Source organism: Pristis pectinata, chromosome 6, assembly GCF_009764475.1.
Source record: "Pristis pectinata isolate sPriPec2 chromosome 6, sPriPec2.1.pri, whole genome shotgun sequence".
In the NCBI taxonomy this organism is placed as follows: Eukaryota; Metazoa; Chordata; class Chondrichthyes; order Rhinopristiformes; family Pristidae; genus Pristis; species Pristis pectinata.
Genome location: NC_067410.1, coordinates 26,276,489 through 26,296,078, shown reverse-complemented (window position 1 = coordinate 26,296,078; position 19,590 = coordinate 26,276,489). Strand labels below are relative to the sequence as shown.

Here is a 19,590-nt window from a genome sequence, read left to right as displayed (position 1 = left end):
CTCCATACCTTACAGTTATCTTTATTTGGTGTATTTTCATTCCTCTTGCAAAGTGGCTAGTCTTGCTCAAGAATCTAGACTCTGTCCAAAATGGAAGACCTCATATTTCATAGAATCATAGAAAGTACAGCACAATACAGACCCTTCGGCCTACAATGTTTCAGCAGTTGCGCACATTTGCTTAATCAATCAATATCTCTTTGCAATTTTTATGCTGCCACTTAAACGCACACTATATATAATTCTATAGAAGTATTTCAATTCATTTTTGCTTCATTTATGAATGAGAATTACTTTGAATGATGTGGCAGTTACTGATGTGGGTGACTTGTCAGTATATGGTGGAAAATAATTCAGGTTCCTACTTAGTTTAGAATGTTACAGTGAATACAAACCTGTCCTAATGCATAAAGGGCAGACTACATAACCATTCACCAAAATTCTGAGTATTATCTCATAAAGAAGTGTCGCTGATACTTGTTTACTCCACTAATCTTGAGCAATGTTTGTTCAAACTGATTAATTTATTGTAAAGAACACTGCATTTAAATTTAAAAAGTTATCTTACGTTCACGGTAAAAGTCATTGTGAGGCAGTCGAACATCCACAAGACCCTGAAGAATCTAGGAAAAATAAGGGAAATAAATTGACAAAATGTACATTTCGCAATTAGGATTGAATCCTAATTTTATATTTAACTTATTGAATACATATCTATTTCAGAAGCTGACAAATCTAACCCTGGCTTTTATTTATGTCTTCCATAGTTATCTGTCTTTGGTGTATTTTCATTCCTCTTCCAAAGTGGCTGCTACGTTTCCTTACAGAACAATAGTATTTGAAGTTTGTAAGTATTTAATTGAGTGTGAAAGATTTGGAGTTACAATGTGATCAGGTGCTACATAAATGCAAGTTCTATTTTCTTTCCCTTTTTCCTTGTATATTCTTTTAAGGATAAAATATGATTACTAGATTTGGTTTAAATTGAAATGTGAAACGTGGAGGTCAAAACTGAACCAATTTGATTTCATTTATATTCTATTCAGACACTCTGAAAGGAGCAAGAGCATAATACATTTAGACTACGTCACCCAGGTCAGCAAAGTAAGCATAGGTAAACTCCCTCAATATTGCACAACACCCATGCTAAACCTACCAGTTCATAACAGCAGATGTCATAACCAGAGAGTAAACATCAACTCCGTTTCCCTCTCATCAGAAAAAAAAGTCAAGGAGCTGTAACATTAACTCTGTTTCCCTTTACGTAGATGCTTACCAATTTGCTGAGGTTCTGTATCTGTCCCAAAATTAAACTGCTAGAATCACAAAGTTTTCCTGATGGAACATTGCACAATAGCCACTGCATTGTGCAAATGTTATTTTATCTCAAGGTTGGGATGGTTTTGCCTCCGCTCATGACTCATCAAGGAAAAAGGCCGATCCAGTGATGTCATCAGCACACATTTCCTTTCTATTTTTGGCCATAATTAAATGCTAACTGTTTCCTTCAGTGTTCAATAATTCATCCCGTTCCTCAGAGCCACTTTGATGAAGATTGTTTTCCACATTTGTGCAGCTTCTTTCATTAATAAAAATGTTCTTTGCAGATTGTTAGATCATTGCAAAACCAGAGTCAGACCAATACCTTCAACTGGTCCATTTTCTATGTGTGTGCATTTGCATTTATTTAATATGAAGATTTTTCAGAGCTCCAAAGGAGAAACACCAAATCTCAAAAACTCCATTATGATTTTTATTTAATGACATGGTTTGATTTTGATAGGTAATTAACTTTTATGTAGCACCAAGATATCTCCAATTGCATTGTTCATGGTGAGGCGGAATATATTGGCTGTTTCATCCCAAATTTCAGGAACAATAACAATGTATTTGTAAGGCATTTATATTGCAACAAGTTTCCCCAAGTCGCTTCACAGGAGCATTATCAATCTGCATTTAACACTGAGCTACATGAAGGTAGATGACCAATAGGGTGGTCAAAATGGGATGATTTAAGGAATACTTTAAAAGGAGATAAAAGACAAAGAAAATTATGATGGAAAATCCAGAGATTAGAGCCTTAGTAACTGAAGGTACAGCCATCAATGGTGAAGTGATTAAACTTCAAAATGATCAAGAGGCCATAATTAGAAGAGTGCAGATAACAAAGGGTTTTAGGGCTAGAAGAGATTAAAGGAATGAAGCCAGGAAGGATGTGAAAATAAGGGTAGGAATTATAAAATGGATGTTGTTTAACCAGTACCCAATAGAGGCCAGCACATTACAGAAGTGACATAAACTCAGGACACAGTAAAATTTGGGACAAGGACTGTTTTGGGTGACCCCAAGTGTATGTTCAAATGAGAGGGGTAACTGGAAGTGCATTGGAACAGCCATCTTCAGTGGTATCAAGGCATAGGTGAGGATTTCAGCGGCATATGAGCTCAGGCTTGGGCTGAGTCAGGCAAAATTACAGATGTGGAAATAGGCACTATTATGATTTTAAAAATGGGTGTTTGTATAATGTTCTGTCTCACTCTTTCTCTGAAAGAAATTTAATTTCATTATACTCTAACTAAATTCAATTATTATTACATTGTGTTGGAGCTATACATGGTATTTATAGACTAGTATCCATGATTAATGGTGCAATGTAAATCAGTGGCTTTGACTATTATGTTTCCATTGATTTTATGGAATACTTGTTTTACTTTTTAAATAAAAGGTTAGATATTTATAAAAAGTGATGGAGATTTTTGTTTAGAAAACATAAATAAAAATTACAACACATCATTGACTTGTCAAGTTTATAGTCTTACAAGTATCTCTGCTGTGAAGATGGGAAAATAAAACTCACATTTCCTACTGTTTTTCTAACCTTGGTGTTAAGGCTGCTCTTTAAACCCATGTGCCAGAAACTTATAAACAGCTGATATGTACAGACACATCCTCCTGCTAAGTCTTAAAATAAGTTTGGCATATGCTACTCATGTCATCAGAAAAATACATGAATATTAATTTTATAGAAGACAGACCTGCTCTAACATAAAACCATCCACAACTAAACATCATCACCATCCTTCAAATTCCAAGTAACTATGAGGAATTCCACAGGAAATTTTGCAATATAAAGGCAAAATTTTTCTATTTATACATTTTTGGAATGTGAGCATCACTGGTAGAGTCACCACTTACTGCCAATGACTAATTCCCCTTGAAATGAGGTGGTGAGGCACCTTCTAGACTGCTGCAGTCTTCTGGTAAAGTCAATGCCACAGTGCTGTTGAGGCAGCAGTTCCAAGATTTAGTGATGAAGGAATGGTAATGCATTTCCAAGTCAGAATGGTGCATGACTAGGAGGAAAATGTACAGGTGTTCCCATGCAACTGAAGGCCACCCTAATGAGGATCACAGGTTTGAGAGGTGATGTGACAGTAAATGATATGATAAGATATCTTTATTAGTCACATGTACATTGAAACACACAGTGAAATGCATCTTTTGCGTAGAGTGTTCCGGAGGCAGTCCACAAGTGTCGCCAACATAGCATGCCCACAACTTCCTAACCCGTACGTCTTTGGAATGTTGGAAGAAACTGGAGCACCCGGAGGAAACCCATGGGGAGAATGTACAAACTCCTCACAGACAGTGGCTGGAACTGAACCTGGGTTGCTGGCGCTGTAATAGCGTTACGCTAACCGCTACGCTACCGTGCCTGCCAGAAGTAGTTTTGTAGAGAGTACACACAGTAGATACGTGCACCAGTGGTAGAGGAAACAGATGCTTGGTTGGTAGATAGGTTACCAATCAATCTAGCTACTTTGTACTGGATGGTATCAAGCTTCTTCAGAGAATTGTTAGAGATATACCCATCCCAGAAAGTGGAGAGTATTCCCCCAGACTCCTAACATGTGCCTTATAGAAGGTGGAAGGGCTTTGGCATATCAGTCACTCACCACAGGCCATCCAGCCTCTGACCTGCTCTCATAGTCACAGTGTTTATGTGGCTCATCCAGTTGAGCTTCTGGTCAATGGTGACCCAATATTCAACAATGGTAAAGCCACTGAATTGTAACTACATGAATGCTCATTTTCCAGTCTTATTCATGATATATCTCCATATTTTCTTTTAAAAAAAATTCTTGATTACAGCACTGCTCTATGGATGGAGCTCCATGTGGAGCTATTTACAGTGTGGTAGGTGGGTCAGAGTGATTCATAGCACACAGATCCTTGTGCAACGTGTCTCGTCATAATTGATGATGGCAGCACATTCCTTTTTGAGAAGGAATCAGGTTAGTTTGTTCTTCCTGCTTTCTGTGAGGTAAACTGTTCCTCTGCTGATTATAGAGGAAAAAAAGCACAGAAAGGACAAGTGTGCTTGCAGCCGGCTAGGCAGAGATAACTGGCATGAGAACAGCATTCAGTTTTGGGAGATCTAATCAGCATGGCTACAAACAATACTAAACTACAGATGGGATTAATTATTGGTAGTAGAGAATGTAGCCTAGGTGAGTACAACAAAAATATAGTCTTGGTACTGGTCAATATCTTATGCTGTATGCTGGCACGGTATGGTCCTCAGTTGGTACTGAGAAACGTAAAGGATTCTGATTACTGTTGTCAGTTAAAACAGTTGTTTGTATGGAAGTCATATGGTTGCTATCAGCTGATTTTATGTCAGCGGACATAAGTAACATAAAACTACAGTGCAGCGTGAAGCTGCAAACAAAATAGTTTTCTTATACTGAGATTTTTCATTATTAAACAGTTGAAACATAGAAGCAGTGAGCATCTTGTGCCCGAGACATTTTACCCTTTTACTTCCACTACAAGCAGCTATGTTTGAATCGACATACCTGCTGAGGTACTTTGAAGCGAACATAGGAACAAAGCTTCAGCATTTCCTCCATCTCTTCAGGCGTAGATGGGATTAGTGGGACCTTGCTAACATCTCCCGTTTGCTCCAGTGTCTTTAATTCTTTTACAAATTTACTTTCTCTGGGATATTGCAGACCTACAGTCAGAAAGGGAAGTTTCACCATATTCAATGAAATTGCTCCACACAAATGACCCAGTTATGGTTATTGGCTCATACAATGTTAATGTGAATTCACCATGCCTCTGCACTCCCTATATTAAAAACAATACAAGAGAGGACATCATTGCTTTATACCCATTCTGTACAGCTTGATTGTTTCATTATAAACCAGAGGCAAAGACAGATGAAATGAATTCCATGAATTGAATTTATGTGAGCTACAAAAACCTTCATTAAATCAAAGATATTTCATCAAATTTGAAGTTATATGACCATAACTGGCACTATGTCTCTCCGTTATAACATCTTTTTTCCTCTTTTATCATTCTCATACTTTTGCCATCCATCAAACAGATCTGCTATAAATTGCAGTGCAGAAACAAATAATTGCTACAAGAAGCTAAGTGACACAGTTGCCTGATTTTACAGATTCATTATGGATTTTTCCACCAACTTCCTCTGTAGTTTAAATTAAAACATTCTTACATGAATAGTGCCATGATGTGCCTAGAAGATTGACACTCGCTCACAGTTCTGAGGATTGTAGTTCAGTTTCTAAGACAGCCTGGTTGTTCCAGTATAATGACACTGGACTTTCAAACAGTCAGCAGAAACACAAATTCAGATCCTCAGCAGCTGAGGAATTTAAGTTCAGTTTATTAAATAAACCTGAAATAATAGGTTAGTATCAAGAAGATTTACCATGACTGCTATAAAATCCCATCTGGTCCACAAATGTCCTTTAGGGAAGGAAATCTGTTATCCATACATGTAGAATGGCCTAATTAAGATTCCAGACCCTTAACAAGGGAGTTGACTCTTAACTGTCCTCTGAAATGGTCATTTCAAGGACAATTGAGAATGGCATTAAATATTCACCTTGCCAGCTATACATACAGTTCATAAATAAATTTTTAAAAACAGTTGCTATGCAGGTTGGTTTCATTGATGAAGATTCTGCTCCACATTCTAAGCAGCTCAAACCTTAGGACATAATTATTACAACAGATCTGCAAACATAAAGAGGCCCATGTTTTGAATCATCGGTCCTCATATTTTCCTGAACTTCTGCTAACCAGTTTTTTCTCTCCATTACTAACATCTCTTGATAAAATAGACATCCTGTTAAATTCTTGCTTCACTTCTGGAATTATTTATGTACCTGCATCAAATTCTGCAAGCATGAGCTCAAGTGGTCTCAGATGACATTTTGTGCACATTCAATTTTTTCCCTCGATACAGCTTCTACCCAAAAGGCCCAGTTCCTGGAGGAAGCAAAATTTACTATTTCTTACTGTGCTGTCATTTCTAATGCTTCTATTAAGCTTATATTGTTATCTACTTAAATTTCAAATAAACTACTCCTTCCTCTTTTGCTCCAAATTCCTCCTCTAGCTGAATTCCCTACTCAATTCAGTCCATTATCATCTTACTCCGTGGTATACTCTCATATCAAGTTCATCTGGTCACCAGTTCTGATGGCTTGGAGTGTTAGCTCTCAGTGTTAGTCTGTTTTTATACAGATTCTGCCTAACATGCTTAGTATTTCCAACACTTCCTATTTGTATAGCAATTAGCATATTCTACATTGTCAAGTTCAAATACTAACCACTGGCAGCTCCAAATGTTTGTTACTATGCAAGTGCAGTAGTTGTATTAGGAAATATTTGTCTGATTGGCAGCCTTTTGATAGGAAACTCTGAAGCAAAGATTAAATTATGTTTTAAAATGATACAGCAAGAATCTAGTAATGAACAATAAAAATGACAAAATCACTTTGTTCAGTGTCCTCCTGAAAGGGGTTGATTCTTTCTTCCATGATGCTGTTTGACCTGCAGAGTATTTCCAGCATTTTCTGCTTTTACTACTTATTGCCAACATCTGCCATTTTTAAAATTTTTGTATTGCCCTTTGTTATCCAGTCTTAAACTGAGGGTCAGGGTTAGTAAACATCTACCTGCAGGACAGATGAGTGTTAGGCCACAGACATCAGTCGGGTGTTGAGCAGCATAAACACCAGCAACATTACCACCCATTGATGTACCAATCAGATGGAATGGTCTTCTATTCAACCCAATGCATTCAACAAACTGGAAAGAAAAAAACAAATATTCAGGGTTTACAGTTCAATTTAAAGCAGCCTGACCTAGATCTTCAAACTCTAAAATCAGAAACTAAACTGAGTTAATTAAAAGTTTGTAAATAGATAAAAACAGCTCTGCCTTTACATCTAGGGAAATAAAAAGGATTACTCTTTTGCAAATAGGGAGGATCGATAAGCTCTTCTGTAAATTCACAATTTCTTTTTCTAGTATATTGCAACATAGAATTCAAAGGATTATTAAATGGCAATTCAGTGCATTTCATTTTTAAATTTACTCAAAGCCTCGAACATCATCTGTTTTAGAAAATCCATTACATGACTATAAATCAAGGATTATTGTTTGAAGTCTGACTGAAAAGGAAGGTCATCTTATGAATTTAATCTACTTCAGAAGCAATCTGTTTTACATTCAAAGGAGATGTCCAAATGTATAAATAGTTAAAGCATTTGGAAGACTTTACTGGTAAGTGTATGGTACATAATCATGCACTATTTCCTTATATTAACATATTACTGCAGTTTCTAGACTTTAAAAAACCACATGCCCAAAGATCTGAAAAGATGTTTATTAACTTTAGTAGTTCAAATGATAAATAAAATCCAGAGTAGATTTTATTCTATTAAAGATAAGATACAAGTTGCCATGGAGATAAGCTCATTTACCATAGGAGCACAAGTTCATTTACTTAGAATGTCAATTAAAAACCTACAAGATCAAGCATTTCAGGCCCAATTAAGGCATTAAGCTTCTAATGAGAAACATTATGGATATGTAGCTTTAGCTATAATAATAAATGACAGGTGAAAGATGGAGCTGGCTCAGAACTACACTGAACATTTCCAAATCTAGGTCTATAAATCGGGTGTATTTAAAGAAGTTGCCCTCAATATAAAAACAAGAGAGCAATTAGTCCTAAGAGATCCCAGAATACTTAATCTAACCACTTGACTTCCATATTCGTTTTTAACAAGCAGCTATTTCATTTTCAGCCAACTTTTTTTATATCAGCAGTTTCTAATTCTTCAAAGATAGCAGGAATGCCATTCTGACTCATGATAGTCTTAAAGATTTATATCATAAATTGTACAGATTAGAAAGGCTCTATCCTCTGGCTAAAGTCAGCTGGATCCATGAAGAATACATTTGAAAGGAGGATACTGCTTTTGGGCAACCTTAACACATAGCATTTCCAGCAAGAGACCCAGCTACAGGGATTATGAACAACAATCCTGGCGAGTTACCCTTCCTTAACCCACAAGTACTCAAACTCAATTACCCTTAGTATTTATTCACTGGGGTAGTGAGGAGATATGAACTTCGCTTCTGATTACTAATCAATGATCCTTCCTTATGTGTATGTGAATACAGTATTGAGCTAAGATGTGGTTCTTCCTCGAAAAATAAACTGTCAACATTCACTACTGAAGCCAGTGTCTGGATAATGAATACAACGTGCACCCACGTTATGGAGGGGTTGTGTTCCTAGAATATCAGCTGCATTGTGATTTTCTGTAATGCGAACCGTTTTTCTCATTGAATCCCATGTTATAAGTGGAGATGTGTTCCTATGGGAAGTTTTTTTTTCTCAACAGTAATGCCTCCATGGTGTGCTGTCTATAGGCAAGAGAATTCTAACAGTATTGTACACAGAAGATAAAGGATTGTTGTTTTAATTAACCAGAAATGGATGTTACATTGTTCAATAAAGTATTGTTGTACAAATATCGATAGAAGAGATTGCCATGTCAGTTTCCAAAACAAATTCCTTATGTAGTCTCCCACCGTGAACCGGCAGCCTACTATCGTTGTCTTAGGTAAACTAGTTCAGTTCTCTGTATACATTTTGTGTTTATTTTTTTTCACATAAATTTTGTAAGAGTGAATTTTTATTCTGCATCTCAAATTTTTTGGTAGTGATTTGATAATTGGTAAGTGGTTTATTTTGTCACATTTACCAAGATACAGTGAAAAGCTTTGTCTTGCATGCCATCCAGACAGATCATTTCAAACACAAGTACATCAAGGTAGTACAAAATAAAAATACATTCTGTTAATGCAGAATATAATTATCTGTGCTTTTTCTTAAGTTTTTAAAGAAACTTGTTATTAAGGTTTCAATAGCTTGTAATTAAGGAACTGTCCACTCTTTCATGTGATTGTGAAGGATCACATGGCATTATTCAAAGAAGAATGGAGAAGTTCTTGCTAGGTCCTGGTCAATATTTATCCCTCAATGAAAATCAATACAGATTAATTAGCAACTCATTTAATTTAAATATGTCGAATAGTGCTGTACAGACATTACCTACAGTGTTTCTCTGCATAACAGAGGGGATTAGTCTTCAAAACCTCTTAATTGGCTATAAAGCACTTTGGAACATCCTCAAATTGTAAAAGATACATACAAGTGCAACTTCTTTCCTTCTTTGGACGCTAAAGCCATGTTCAAATTCTGTCCTTACTTAACATGGTTGAATATTTTTCGTAGATTTTAAAAGAAATCTAATGTACTTGAAAACATTTTGATTTTCAATCTGTCCAAAGGTAACCCCAGGTATTAGACATATATCTCTTTTAAGTCCCCGAATAAGACAAGTAACAGAAATCAAAGATCAGAATAGTTCTCATGGGAATTTTAGTGGAGTTTAAATTTACATGTGGAACAATTATTTTCAACAAATTAGTACACCCTGCAGTTACTGCATAAAGCAAGGTGATTGCTACCAAGCCTCAGGAATAAGGGCATCCTGAAAGTGCCATTTGAGTTGAGTCATAATGTGATGGAATTCTAATTTCAGACACGCACCTAATAAAACTTCAAAGAGGAGAAAAAAGAACTCACCTGATGAATTCTGTTTACTTGCCCTTTTATGGAGTAATCATCTATGCAAGTACGTGTTGTGCCCTCATGGCCTGGCATGTCTACACAGATCAAGTGCAGGTTCTTGGGCAGAAACTGTGTGAAAGAATAATGCACAGTCCAGGTTACTTTCATTGAGGAATAAGAAAGTAATTTGAGCAAGTCTCGGCCCACTTCAGCCACACCTAAAGACAACACTTTTTTTTATTTCAAAATAAACATTATTGATAGAAAATATAAAGAAATACAAAAGAAAAATACATGGCTTTCTTTACATTCCTAGTGTCATTCAGTCGATACATTCATAATGTTATCAGTTCTATATGTTTATAGTGTGAACATGTATCATATGCAGTGCACCATTACTGCCCACGTGGCCCCTTTTACACAAGGCTTAGCTGCTCAATATCTAGTGGCACAAGAACTTTGGGCTGCAGTCCTTTCCCACAAAGCCTTTGCAACAGCTGCACCAAACTTCAGTGCATCAATCAGTACATACTCCTGCAGCCTGCATTGTGCCAGGCAGCAGCATTCCCTTATGGACATCCCACTGTACTGGAAAACCAACACATTTCAGGCAGACCAGTGTGTACATTTCACCAGGTTGATAATCTTCCAGCAATACTTGATGTCTGTCTCAGTATCCATCCCTGGGGACAGCCCATGGATCAGAGTTCTCTGTTACACAGCTTCATGGGACAAACCTCGACAAAGACCCTTACATCCTTTCCCACACCTTCTTTGCAAATACACAGTCCTCAAAGATGTGGGTGACCATCTCATTTTCATTGCAGCCGTCCCAGGGGCAGCGCGCATAGAGATGGAAACTTTGACCATGCAAGAATGAGCCAACAGGGAGGGCTCCAATCACTGCCAGTCAAGCAAGATCTTGGTGCTTGTTGGGGAGTTCTGGCGATGTGACATTCTGCCACGCGGCTTTGACAGTCTGGGGAACCATCCTACAGGATCCATCATGTCCTCCCGCAGGACGTTCTGTGCTGACCACTGCTTGATGAGACTTGTGATCAAAGGTGTCCAAAAGGTGTGCAGCAATGTGGCCAGGGCCATTCTTTGCAACACCGAGCACAGGTAGAACCTCAGCACACAGTGACACTTGGTGCCTCTGTACTTTGGTTCTATACACAGTTTGATGCGCTGGTTCTATAATGCTACAGAATATATTGTACTGGCAGCATATGAGGCAATGCCCTTGATGACTTGCACCATGTTTATATCAATACATCTTAACTATTACCCTCTGTATTGCTGAATTGATCAGAATCCCTCAGTTCTCCATTTGTATCTCCTTTGGGTGATCTGTTAGCACAGATTCTGTGTAAAATGGGGCAATATGTGGAGGTGCATGGAAAGTAGTATGCAGCCTTTTAGAAGGTCAAAGATTTCAACAGACTGGGAGGGCAGCAGGTACCACTTGTTCACTGAAATGAAACAGGGTCTACACTGGATTAGTTATGTGAGTTTGTATCATTTTCCTTGGGGATCTGCCACAGACAGAAGGAGTGACAACAGCATTACACTGAGAAACCAAAGAGGAACTGACAGTTTCTGTTGCTGCATCCTCCTACACCGGAACATCAATCCTGCACCTGAGAAGGCTGTGCTTTAAGTTTAAAATTTCTCAGTTGCTTCAATAGAATTCTCCCAAATATCATTCCTAGAGGCACAATCACAGCTCAAACTTCATTTCTCTGTCAGTTCCAACTGATCCTGGCATATTTTTCATTCTAATCTATCCCATGAGCATTTCAAAAGTGATACAAGGAAATTGGAGGCAACGGCTTTGTTTTCATTTTAATAGAAGTTAATTAGATCCATGGAGATGTAGGTAGCAGATCACAAGGGCCAAATTGCTCAATATTGGGCAGAAATCTAGAAATGGCTTGTTCCCTAATTTGCTAGCTTTAAAAACAGCCTGCTGAAGTATTAATTTGAAAACATTTGGCTTTAGTGGAGATGGATTCTTTCTGAGCTGTTAGCCAGCTGTCTCCATGATTATCGAATGCAATAATGTGAAAGATGTGTCAGCAAACCCAATGATGTAGGAAGGAGCAGTAGGTGATGTTGCTGTCAAATGTTATTTTTCAACATTTATACTTGCCTTTGATGTATATTAATTACAGTAGAATTATTAAAACAAGACTTGACTGTAAGCACATGCTTGGTGCAAGCTAAAATTCAAAAAATAGTTGATGTTGAATGGTACCAGAGAATTAGAGTGTCCCTGGGTAAAGAGACACACCAACAAATATTCCCCTCATAAATCCTCTGAATCTCTAGATATGCAACGATTGCAGGCAAAACTAGGCAGCAGTTGAGTATGCTAGTTGTGCTCAGTAATGAATAGACTCTTGCATTGGGATGTCTGAGAGCCACTACAGATTTGCATGTTTTGATGATTCATGGGTTCAAGGACATGACAGAAAATATATTCAGTTGTTTTCTACTATTCTATAAAGTGTATACTAACCACACACTTCACTGCATCATGGTCCCTTGACCTTGTGTGAAGCAGCATGCAGAAGTCCAACACAATGATAAATGGTTTAACTTTGTGGAAATTATTTGTAAATCAATGTAATGATTACTTTTACTTGTAGCATGATGCATCAGCTTGATATTTATTGCCTTTTGAAGGGTAGGCCATCCCAAATAATCTCTGGTGTTCAACACTACACATAAATCTGAAGTAATTTTTTTTGTGTACATTTCTTAGTTTGACGGTGTTTTTCCCGAATCAAAAAACCTTCAAAACATTGTAGGACACTAAACAATTAAGTGTGGAGAGAGAGAAAAAAAAATCAAACCAAAATTCAACTCAGCTGCTTACTTTTACAGTGAAGTAAGCGAGTTGTTTGCATTACTTGCAGCTGCACTGCTGGTCTTGTACAGAATCACCAGCTGCTATCCCCAGAGCCTGTAAACCTGTCAGATTCATAAATCTGTTGCAGCTGCAAAAAACACATGCTTCAAGAAAATGCGGTGCAAGTATTCATATTAATATAACAATATTTCCACTTCTGTTTGTAGAGCCATATAAAGCCATTAAACTTATATTTATAAACTAAGAAGCAAATCCTTACATTCTACCCAACCAATTTCCTACTTTAGCCCTTATATTAATAACTCATTGCACTCTGGGACAATTCACATGGATTGTACACATTTGTTTAAAATAAACGTGAAAATTCACCTATTTGAGAGCAGTATCAGGAAAGATGCTTAACAGGATCATGCTGATTATATCAAAATAACATATTTACATCATCATTTAGATATTTAGTCAAATTAAGATGAAGTTGTTAGAGAATGAACCAACCTTCACTACAGATAGCCACATGTCCTTGTGAGCCGAAAATCCATGCAACATCAAAATGGAAGGTTTACTACCAGGTTTTCCACGGGTTGAATAGCAGAATCGATAGTTACCATAGTCAGCATTTTTAATTTGCATGCCTAATGTTGTTCGCCAGTACCTATACAAAAAACAACATTAGTTTACCTGTGTCTATCAAAACACAAACAACGCTTTTTTTGGTTATTTCTTGCAATATTTTCAATATGGTTTTGCTATGTATGACCAAAGTGGTCAAGTCTATCTGGTTTTAATTTATCAATGTTTTCAATTACAGAAAGAAACTGCTTTGATTCCTAAGGCTGACGATAAATTGAAGGGTAAATCTATGAAGACGCTTCGATAAACCCAGCTGGATTCAAGATGATTATTATTGCTCATTATGATGGCTGTGAACTCAAGAATATTTCTTTATCCCCAAATACTCCTGTGAATCAAGCACAATTCAGTTGACAATCTCTGTATAGAAGTGTTTTATTTCACCTTAAATTTGGACTCTGTGATTCTTGAATTTTCTGCTAATGGGAATGGCTTTCCTCCATTTGCAATGTCCAAACCACTCATGATCTTCTCCTCTCAATCTTATGGGTCCCTCTGTTCTTGCACACCTTAGAACTTACTATTTAGTCTCTAATGAGCCAGGTTGCCTGAGACTTGGCCTGTGCCCAGAGATTGCCCGGCCAAGCCAGTGCTAGATCTTGGCTACAGAATGCTGACTAGATCTCAGGCAAGACAAATAGAAGCCCCACCCATGGACCACCCTGATGACCTTCTGACAGCTCATGTTATCATATCGCCTTTCCATAATTTCCAAATAACATCAGAGACAAAAATAGTTAAATTATTAAAAGTTATTAAAAAGATAAATTCACATAAAATAATTAACCAATGTGAATTGAAAGAGTTTTATTCATTAAAATGAAGTTAATTTAAAAAAATCATAAATCACTTACATTTTTAATGATGATTACTCATTTGAACAGGGCCAGCTACAAATGGCATAAAGCTGAAGGGACACCCAATGGCAAGTCCAGGTAGTTCAGACTCATGTGTATTTAACCTTCTGTCCATTCTGTGCCCCCACACTGCAGTGCACAGGCATGGAAATATAGAACACTGCAGTGAGCCAAGTTCTCTGGCAAGCTGTGTGATCTGCCCATTTTCTGCCAATAATGTATCATTCATGAAGAAAGCTTTAGGGGGAACCAGATTTCTGTTCTGCCAAAGAGAAGTGGACATCCTCCTCAACCGGCCAGCTTAATCAATTCAAGGATTCTTACCGTGAGGGGCTCACGTTGGCATGTTTCCACCCCCACTCCTCCTGAAGGAATGCTGGTGGAAACCTCTTCCCTCAATCTGCAAATCTCAACAAACTCAGCATTACCTCTACTACACACAAACCCCTTCCTCTGTAATGGTTTTAGGCTAGCATACATTTTACAGCAATGACGTTTAAACTGTTGTGTGCTTACTCTGCATCAACTAAATGAATGTGGTCACAGTGAGTTTCTTAATCTTTACCAATGCTGAACAAATGTGCACTTACCAGTAATAGAATCTGATGAGTGCTGCAGGGCACAGGAGGAAGGAGGCCACAAATGCAAGAATGGGTATGGCCAGTGTGCCTCCTGCTAAAACAAACATGTTCACTAAATCCAAATCCATTGTCTCACTGTCAAGCCTGAAATGAAAAAAGCAAAAAATGAAAAGAAGGCAAAACGCAGAAAATGATTCTGCTTAGAGTGCTCACTCTGAAGCAGCTTTGGCTTCAAGGTGCACGAAGGTATCTCCTGGGATTACCTTGGTGCATCTACCAACCAAATGTACTGCACAGCAAGCTCTCAAGCTCTGACACATTTATTGTAACCAAAAGCAACTAGTGCACAAATACAAAAATATTTACTGTAACTGTTCTTAAATTAAATATATATATTTAAAAAAATCACAGGCAAGGACATGTAAATGAGGCCCTCTGTGACACAGTACAACCATTAACCAGGGACCCTTACAGTTCAGTACAACTATTGACCAGTGACTGTCAGGGTACAGTACAAGTTTGATGTCATCTCCTACTTATACGGCTCAGTATTTAATCATTTTTGGTAACCACAGTCAAACTCCACTTGGCACTACTCCACAGACCAAAGATTCATTATAATGCTCTTGGTCCTCCACTCTGAGCATCCACAGGTAATATCTGCTCCTCCTCTCCCCCTGCCTTCCCCCTGCCTCCCCCCCGCGCCCCCCCCCCCCAGCATACTTTAAAAAAAGGCACTTGCTCCAGCTGCAGGTGTCAGATTCCAGAGCACGGCAACAGAAAGGACAGGAATTCATGCCAGGTTCCCAGTGCAGCAGCGCCGTCAGTAGCACATCTCTCTACATATAATGTTATGATGAGCCATTTAGCACGGATTCCATCAGTGTTCTTGTTCCTGGCAATGCATTCGGAGGGGTAAGCCAGATAGGTACCAGTGTAAATGGCTAACATGCTACAGAAAAGGTGGCCTCAAGGTGACAATCTATTTGACAACTAGCCTATATAATTCAGCACAGATCACAAATGAACGGCACACCCTTTTGTGCTCAACTAGCCCCCCTCTCACATTATACATCATGATCTGGTTTAGAGGGGATGGGTGCCTTTGCCAATGTCACTGATACACAATTCCAAGAAATTAATGTGCCTCTAAGTTTTGAAGAAGTCTGTAAAAACTCAAAATGTTTTTATTTGACCAAGTCTAATTATCATTATTCTCATCAAAAATCTTGCAGCTCAAAGCATGACATAGGTTGTGTTGAAATAAGTAACCCCATTGCTTTTGCACAATATTGACAATGAAAATAGTCATAGTCATTGGTTCTCTGATCACTCCTCTACAAATACTTCATAAAGTTCTTTATAAGAATGTAAAACCCTTTTAATATAGTTTTACTGGTTAATTGTATATATTCTTCAGGAAACTGAAATCAATTGTAAATTGGAGTTATTGCCATATTTTATCGTTTGGTCTTGAGGGTACAAATGGAACCTGCTTCAAATGGAAGCTAGATGGAAAGGATAATATAATGGGAAGTACTTACCCAAGATAAATCCCAGTCAATTTAGTAAAACCAAACAGATGCATTAAATGACATGAAAAAGGCACTACACTCACAGATCTCCCTGGTGGAGTTCTGTACTCAATTGTTCATCATTGAAGCAGCAGAGGTTATGGGAAAATGGAAAACAAGGAAAAAAGCTCTAAACAGACCCTCCCATCACCCTATACTGAATTATCTTAAAAACATTGTCCTAAGAAAAATCTAATTGTCATGGTAACACCACCTTTAACAGCATTGAGCACTAACTTCTAGAATCATTTAAATTTGAAGCAATACAAGAACTATTGCATCATGAGTCAGAAAGGCAGAACCATAGCAATGCTGGAAACTTCTGGCAGGAGTGAAAGGTCACTGTGAGCAACTTGTGGATGGATGTGGTCCACTGCTGTGTGAGATACACCATGGGTTATGGAGGGCTAAATTTCATGCCAGTTGTCACATCTACCTGCAATTTGTTGTGACAATGGCATGAAATTTAGCTCTCCATAACCAAAATCTCCTCCTCCCTCGTTCTTGTTGGGATATTTTTCAGACCATGAAGTATGTTTAATTCTATAAAATTATTATATTGACAGTAACAGGGTTTTCTTTAAGTGATTATACCTTTGTTACCTGCCCAGACCACTCCAACATCACCTCCAAAACCTATGATCTCTGCCACTAAAAAGGCCGAGGGCACCAAGTACATGTGAACACCACCATCTACAGGTTTCCCCCACCTCCCCCACCACCCCCGCCCCCGAGTTGCACACTATCTTGATTTGGAAGTATTTTGCCATTGCTAAATCCTGGAACTCTTTACGCAATAACGCTGTGCCACCCACTGTTCAAGAAGAGTGGGTCCCCCCTCCCTGCACCAGTGCCTTCTCAATTAGGGATGGAAATAAATGCTGGTCTTGCCATTTATGCAGCATCACAAAAAACAGAAAATAGATAAGCAAAAACTAGAAAATGTTGGAGATGCAACAGACTTTATGCAAGTGCACAGCCAGGAAAAGGATGGGAAGGGAGGAAAGGTTCAGTTAGGTGGAAGGCAGGTGAGATTAAATGATGGTAGACATCAACAAAAAAAAGGCGGGTGACAATTAGACAAGATGAGTTGGGAGGATGTCAGAGAGTCATTCAGCACCGAAACAGGTTCTTCTGTCTACCACATCCATGCCGACCCTCAAGTACCCATCCATACTAACCCCATTTACCAGCACTTGGTCTGTAGCCTTTTATTGCCTCAGTGATTCAAGTGCTCCTGTAAATGATAACAACAGAGGTAAGGACTGAACAAACCTGGGTTAATAAGGTGGAGTTTAAGGGCAGTGGAAAGGACAGGCTTTGCAGAGGATTTCAGAGCATGCAGCCTGCAATGGAAGACCTGGCCAACCACAGGCAACTAACCCTTCAGGCATCCTGAAACTAATTTATATAACTTTCCTCCAACCTTTAACTGCATTCATCTACTCCACTTTTCAACCATATTGCCCTATTTCTCCCACTTCTCAAAGCCCATTCTTTAAAACTTCAAGAACATCAGAAAGTGTAATGGAATACAGGACCTTACATATCTAGAGGACTGAATTACAAGTGGAAGAAAAATATGCAAAGCTGTTAGACCATAGCTGAAGTATTCAGAGTTCTAGGCACCACACAGAGGAAGGCTACGTTAGCCCTAGAGAGCTGTGTGGATTTACCAGAATAATACCTGGTCTCCAACAGTTGTATTAAGAAGAGATAATACACAAATATGAGGTGTATTCCCTAAAATTTAGAAGGTTATGGCGTGATTTGATTGACAAGTAGTAGTTTCTTTCCATTTATACTTGGGGAATATACAACTAAAATTTAGGACCATGCCTTTAATGAAATTAATAAATATTTCTACATGCAGACTGGCACAAATTTAGAATTCACCCTTGTAAAGATCAGATGATGCTAGATCAATTGTTAATTTAGAATCAGGGATCGGTTAACAAATATCTATCAGAGGTACCATGAAATAGTGAAAAGGCAGGTAAATGGAATTAGGTCACAGATCAGCCACAGTTTGAAGGACTAGCAAAACAGGTTTGAGATGCTAAATTGCCTGCTCTTGCTCCTGAGTTCCTGTTTCCTTCTATCAGGAAACCTAGGTTTTTTATGTCACAGGCACTATCTCGCCAATAAAAATTGCATATTTAATATTATAAAGAAAACTACTACCTGCATGGTAAAATGTTGTTTTATAAGTAGATATCCTTCCACTGAAATGAAATTCTAAAGGAGACAATTGGACAAGTTCTGTGGTTTAAGAGCTGCTCAAGAGATGTTGAAAGTTATTGCAACTACACTGAGATTGATTACCTTCTCAAGAATCACACATCCTTAATCTGTTTATTGTCACGATTCCACATGTGCTTCATATATTTTGATTAAAAATGTACACGTTTTCCTTTAACAGGACTTTGGTCCCTGCATTTCAGGATACCGGAAAAAGTAATAAAATTTAAACAATGCAAGTTGGGAGGTTGAATAAACAATCTTATGTTTTGCACATTTGTCTTTGGAGAACTGGGAATCCCTTGCTGAACTTTATCCTAGGAGCTTAAGTGAATGTTCATGAAACCAAATGGTTCACAAAACAGCACTTTAACAAACTGCACATTATTTCCTTAACGTCACCAGCTTCCTTCATCTATTTTCTCCCTTCCTCCTGAGAAGGTAGGGATGTTTCTGAATAATTACTGCATTTCTCACCCAATTGTCCATTCGTGCGCTGAGCTTGGAAGGTAAATGTTGGCATCTATTTCACTAGTGTGCATTCAAGTACAGTCCTGGAGTCTACATTCTTCCTTTCCTGCTGAGGTACAACATTGATCGTAAAAAGGGCTGCACCTCCCTTGACAACTTCTTGACCAAAATCACTGAGGTGAATTGCTGCATGTCTTATTTCACAAACTAAGAATCATTTGTTTTGAATGCCTTAGAATTTTACCCCAGGGTTTTTTGGGGCCTCTATATCATCATCTTTCAAATGATACACATCATCTCTGCAATGAGGCAACCAAACTGATGAAATGGACAACACAGCAACATGTACACACTAAATGGCCTGGAAGAAATATAATTAACAAAGCCC

At 38.0% G+C, this 19,590-nt stretch overlaps 1 protein-coding gene across 2 annotated transcripts in view; it reads right to left on the bottom strand.

Moving 5' to 3' along the window:
• Positions 1-19,590, bottom strand: part of LOC127571931 (monoacylglycerol lipase abhd6-A-like) — a 39,543-nt gene that overhangs the window by 5,533 nt on the left and 14,420 nt on the right. For both annotated transcript variants that reach the window (XM_052018684.1, XM_052018686.1), the window contains exons 2-7: positions 14,926-15,060; positions 13,344-13,500; positions 9,989-10,102; positions 6,999-7,131; positions 4,860-5,017; positions 569-623 (exon numbers count right to left, since the gene is read on the bottom strand). In XM_052018684.1, the coding sequence (XP_051874644.1) occupies positions 569-623; positions 4,860-5,017; positions 6,999-7,131; positions 9,989-10,102; positions 13,344-13,500; positions 14,926-15,044 (736 nt within the window). In that variant the 5' untranslated portion in view covers positions 15,045-15,060. The remainder of the gene's footprint in view (positions 1-568; positions 624-4,859; positions 5,018-6,998; positions 7,132-9,988; positions 10,103-13,343; positions 13,501-14,925; positions 15,061-19,590) is intronic.